This window comes from Panicum virgatum, chromosome 5K (assembly GCF_016808335.1).
Source record: "Panicum virgatum strain AP13 chromosome 5K, P.virgatum_v5, whole genome shotgun sequence".
In the NCBI taxonomy this organism is placed as follows: Eukaryota; Viridiplantae; Streptophyta; class Magnoliopsida; order Poales; family Poaceae; genus Panicum; species Panicum virgatum.
Window position 1 is genome coordinate 774,751 of NC_053140.1, and position 5,533 is coordinate 780,283.

Below are 5,533 nucleotides of genomic sequence, written 5' to 3' on the forward strand. Positions count from 1 at the left end.
TCCAACAGTATGGATCAAACCCTCCCTTGCTCATCCTTTCAAGCATTCGATGACACCAACCAAAACCAGCCGTGTGAATCATGCAGCCAGTCTGCAAGGCTGTGAATGTGATGAGATGCAGCTTTCACGTCCATCAGGTTTGCAGGCCCCCCCCCCCCCCCCCCCCCCCCCCCGCCCCGCCCCAATCTGGACATTGCTCATTGCTCTTCGCTTCACTTTCTTGAACCACGCGCTGCTGCCAGGTGATCCTGGAAAAAGAAAGCCAACATTTTTAGCAAACCATTACAGGACTCGAAGAATTAAAATCATACAGACAAGGTTGCTCGATCCAAGACTGCAGTTTCAGAACAAGTAAGATTTGGCTACATGTGCGGAAGGAAATGCGGCAAAACATTGGTACAACCAATGCTTGCAGCTGCAAGTACCGTTATGGTTGAACATAGAGCTAAAGCAAAGCATCCTTACCATCGAACTACATGATTTTGGTTCCAGCACATAACCAATCAAGGAATGATGCAAACAAATGGCATTATTCTTTGTTAGTTTATTACTACAGTTCGACCAGCTTCACATTATCATGTACCTGACCATGTCCTGTCAAGTATCAGACAAATTTCCCTCTAAACAGCAAAATACCTTTCCCCCCTCTGTCACCATCTAATACCAGAAGCCCTAGGAGCTTGTGAGTTGTGGAATGTGTCTGAAATTCCAATGAGAAATACACACCCGATTTAAAATCCTAGTTATTTTGAAGGACCTTGAGTGTCCAAATCCTATAAACCTCATCACTTAAATTCTTAACTAGATACTATGCACTAACAAAATTAGAATATCCTAAGTTTATTTCAAGTTGTAAGCGAGTGCAGAAACTAATCACTAGATAGAAATACATACCGAGACAAAATCAAAAGCTTTAGTGTCATCTTTCTTCGAATTGCTCATCACTGCAACATGATTTTGTGGTTGATTGCTTGAATTGAAAATATCTGGAAGCACTGATGCATTTCCACTGTTCATCGAATTGAAAGATGAATTCCCAAGACCAGCATTGAAATTTCCAAAATTTTGCAGTAGCTGCTGCTGCTGAGCAAGAAGAATCCCCATGGCACCATAATTTAATTGTTGCCCAGGAAATGACTGATTGAGCATCATATGTTGAGGCAAGCTGTACTGCAAGGGAACCTGTTGCTGTTGGTAAAAGGAGTTCTGACCGAGAATGCCATTCAATGCTGCAGCACCTGCCACGTAGCTTGTCTGATTGTTTGTATCAAAGAACTGTGAGCCATTGAGGTTGTTATTGGGCTCTGCTTTAACAGCAGGTTGAGCCTGGCCTGTTCCATTAAGGTTCAAACCAGCCATCAAATCATTGACAGTTCCTTGGTCAGTAACACTGCCTTGGATGAAAGGATCAGGGTTGCTGCCAAAGATATCCGGTAATTCATTTTTGTTTGATGAAGAGCTATCATGCATGGGAGCTGATGATTTCTCTTCTACTGTCAACCCCGAGAACAGATCATTGGTCTCCTTAGTCTCTGCCTCGTGGAATGATACATCTGCAAATGGATCACTTCCATTACTATCAGCAGTGACACTTATATCAGCAATAGGTTCACCACCAAGCAAATCATCAACTGAAGAAACATGTGCACTGTTCCCAGTGTTCTGTCCATTGCTTTCCTGTCCAGAACTTTGAGTTCCTAGATCATCTTGATCACCTGTATCAATTAAATCAGGCATCTGAACCGGTGGGGGCATTGGAGTTTTTGTTGCTGAAAGATTTGTGGTTCCATTAGGTTGTTCCCCGATCAGCATATTCAAAACCTAGGCAATGTAGCATACCTTATTACAACCAATACTTGCCATGAAACAAGCTTTCGACAAGAAAAAATTATGTACAAAAAAACTGAGTTCAATTTTGTAATTTCAAGGAAACAGGAGTCACTTTCTTTTTTCTTTGGAGGATGGACAAATAGCATGCAGAAGGATACTTTGAAAAGTTCCAGTTTTCCAAATAGACTCACCTTTGAGGCCTTCTCTCTAAGAGAAACCTGTGGCAGCTCAGAACATTTAACAACAGAAGCTGTGTTCTCAATGAAATATGAAGCGATGATAGAATAAGGATCAGTATCCTGTTTCCGCACAATGGCTTCCAACACACAAATAGCCTTCATACGAACCTGCAAAGTAAATAAGCATACTGAATACCAAAGAAAATCTAATGAACTATTTTAAAAGCTTAGTGGAATTAATTTAATTCGCTAGAAACATGCAGGCACATGATCTAACCAATTAAATGAAAGCTGTGCACACAATTATTGAACAAAGTGAACAAGTCAGCAAATATTAAAAAAATAGAGAGAGCATACTCAGTACAACTGGGCAAATCCCTGATTATCATTTGGTTCAATAATTGGCCTGTATTAGCTGCAAGGCAAACAAACTATACAACTACACTCACAAATTTACAGTTTGCTGCTGGTTCCCTAATGATAATGTCAGGACTAATCTGCCAGCCTGTTGGATATTTTTTCTCGATATGCAGGAGAGCTGCTTGTCAATGCATTAAGAAGAGAATTATGGAGTACAACACACCCAACACAGCACCGCCCTGTTGGATGAATAGGTCAAACATATCATGAACTGCAATAGCAGGCATGCTTGCATAAAATTCACTGTTTTCATGCAAATAGGTCCAGCATCAACATATTTCATCCAGCTACTCAATAATTAATAATAAACTATACCATCTTTAAGACAAGTTGAACATTGAGTTGATAAGGGTGTTTACCCATGAACTCTATTAAACATCTAATAATACAATACAAAAGAAAAATATAACATCATAACAGTCGCAACATACTTGAATCAACAAGTGCCTACATGTAAAACTTGAATCAACACCACAAAAGAAATTGATTTACGCCGCTTCTCAGGAGAGCGGAACCATGACTTGGCACTAGTTTTAGACTCTATTGAGTAACTGTGCCTGAAATGGACGATAATGAATGGTCCACAAAAACTCACCTGCCATAATGGAGAATTCAGTTTGTTCTCAAGTGCACGGCTCAAAGCGACTGCATCCAATTTGGAAGCTTCTGTTAAAAATATCTGCAGAGCGTCTCGCGTTGGTTGCAATCGCACGCCACTTGCAGTAACAATTGTCTCCAAAAGTTTCTCTTCACGAGTCTTAATCCCTGGTTGACTTGAGCTAGTATCATCAGTCGGTGTAGAACTGGAAGGAGTTGGACCCCAAGAACCAGAAGCTGCATTCTTCGAAGCACCAGATGAGGCACGGCTCTCACTTTGAATTTCACTTGGATCATACCGACCATATCTTTCAGATTCTGTGGTCAAAGATCTACGGAGGTTAGGACTCTTGTATGTGGCACCATTATCATTTGTCATCATTGCATGTGCTGCAGCAAAGTTGCTCAAACCCTGCTTAATGGATGCACTTCCAATACCCACTACCTCGTTGAGTTCACTAAGGAAAGACTTCTTGTCATCTATTCTAGACGGCTCATAGTTAGTATTTCCAAAGCCCTGTATGCGCTTTCCAAGACTTTCTGTTGCAACAGCAGGTTTAGGGTCCTCTGTGGAGAAAATTGCAGCTATAGCCTCGTTCGCAGTTTCGCGGACAGCCTTATTAAGGGCATCTCCTCTTAAGGGATCAGGGTGGCCCTTGTAGTGAACTAGTTGGCGCATAGCTGCTGAGTGCCTTTGCATCTCCCTCTTGAAATCATTACCAGATTTTCCTACTGCATATTTGATCAACCGTAAGGCCTGTACAGCAAGTATAGACAGAGTTATATAATTAATATTGAGTTGGAAGAACAGAGGATACAAGTAAAGAAAAGTCCAATGTACTCAAAGAACAAGACTGAAGCTAGTGCATCTACAAAATCTTGGTTAGACAGAGACCAGCATAACATGAACTGGGTGCTCCAGCTACAGAATATATAGAACTCAACAAATTCATCCACTTAAGCTAACATGCAACATATAGTAGAAAGGTATAGTGAAACTGTGTTATGTCCTAGAGCAGCATTTGGCTTGGTTCACCCTGGAGAGGGCCTTATATGTAGGTCTGATATGTATAAGAAAAAACTCAGATAAAGATATTTCCTTTATCAGAGACAGGGAACAGAATCAAAAACTAATCACGCCATCGTCGTATGTATTTCAATTTCTGATTGCCAACAGCAGTGATGACAAATTATAATGCCAGCGTACCTAATTTACAAGAGTCAACTTGTCCACACAACCTCAGCTAAATAGAAGCCATAGGAGCATTGCTAAAGGAGGCACTAACTCTGCTTTGATGGCAACAATCAAACCTGAATCAGCTAAACTAAGCCAGCCCTCCCAGCTAATGAGCCAATTCATCACCCCAGGATGACAGCCGAATCAAAGCTTTTGCACATGCTTATTGGAATGTGCATCCATGAGAAGCAACCCAACAGCCCTTTCAAGGTACTTGTGAGATCAGATATACTAGGAAATGCATCAGAACAAGCACGGCACCATCGCCGCCGGCGCTAAACCAACAAGTTAATACTCAGGTGATCTGCGTGGCCATCATCCCTGACCCAGGCAGGCAGAGGCAGGTGAAGCCGATCGCAGAGAGGCACGCACCTTCTGCTTGACGAGGGGGCTCTTGTGGTCGAGGCGCTTGAGGACGAATTCGGCGACCTCCTTGACGATGCTGGCGTCGGAGGCGCGCAGGAGCTCGCAGATCTCCTCGAGCTTGTAGACGGGGGCGACCTTGTCGTCGTCCGCCGTGACGCCGTCCACCATCCGCGAGCGCCAGTAGGACTCGACCGCCCGCCGGCTCTGATCCATGGCTGCTCCTCCCCCTGCCCCGATCGGAGACGGAACGGATCGGAGGGCGGGGGGGTCTAGGAGGGCAGAGAGGGGGAGAGGGGGGGTGGGCGGCCGTGGACCGGGTCCGCGCGTCGACGAGGTGGGGAGGCCGGGAGGGGGAAGGTTGGGTTCGGGGGGCGACCGGCACGTGCCGCCGGAGGGAGGGGAGGAGGCGTGGTCGGGGTGGATCTGTGGAAGCTTCTAGTGGGGGGCGCGGCGGGTCAGCCTCCGCCTAGGCTAGGCTTGCTCTACCGTTTCGCTTGTTTTCTTACCACCAGAGGAACGAACCGGAAAGGCCAAGAGTAGCATCGCATCCACAAAAGCACAGATAGAAAAGTTTTTATATAAATTTTATGATGATGGGCATGATGAGAACATGTTTTGTAAAATTTAATTTAAAAAGTCACCTGGACTTCTAGAGTAGTAACCATAAAGTGAATATATGATTAGTCAGCTCTCAACTTGTTAGTATCATAGCATGCAGCCGGCTGCTTGATTATGAGGTAATGCATATGGATCAAGCTCAAACGACTACTTGCAACTTGTTTTGTTCAACTGATTCATATAGTACTTATGTAATGCAATTTTAGATTATTTGTAGTGCCTGCAATACTATCCTGTAGATGGATTGGCTATATGTAGTTGATGACAGAAGAGTGTTCGTAAATGG

The 5,533-nt window shown here is 43.7% G+C and overlaps 1 protein-coding gene across 1 annotated transcript; it reads right to left on the reverse strand.

Annotated features, from left to right (window-relative positions):
* Window positions 1–211: 211 nt before the first annotated feature.
* LOC120705489 (protein MODIFIED TRANSPORT TO THE VACUOLE 1) lies at window positions 212–5,089 on the reverse strand. The gene is made up of 5 exons (XM_039989834.1): window positions 4,636–5,089; window positions 3,025–3,783; window positions 2,022–2,177; window positions 895–1,821; window positions 212–248 (listed from the first exon to the last, which is right to left on the reverse strand). The coding sequence occupies exons 1-5, from the start codon at window positions 4,840–4,842 to the stop codon at window positions 213–215; spliced, it is 2,085 nt and encodes a 694-aa protein (XP_039845768.1). The 5' UTR covers window positions 4,843–5,089; the 3' UTR covers window position 212.
* Between the last annotated feature and the right edge of the window lie 444 nt (window positions 5,090–5,533).

Bases quoted from the DNA above. Each gene is read 5' to 3' on its own strand.
- LOC120705489 (XM_039989834.1), bottom strand. From the start codon at position 4,842: ATGGATCAGAGCCGGCGGGCGGTCGAGTCCTACTGGCGCTCGCGGATG. The intron at 3,784-4,635 runs GTGCGTGCCTCT...CTTGCTGTACAG, and splicing joins GCCCCCTCGTCAAGCAGAAG to GCCTTACGGTTGATCAAATA. The intron at 1,822-2,021 runs GTGAGTCTATTT...TACATTGCCTAG, and splicing joins TTAGAGAGAAGGCCTCAAAG to GTTTTGAATATGCTGATCGG.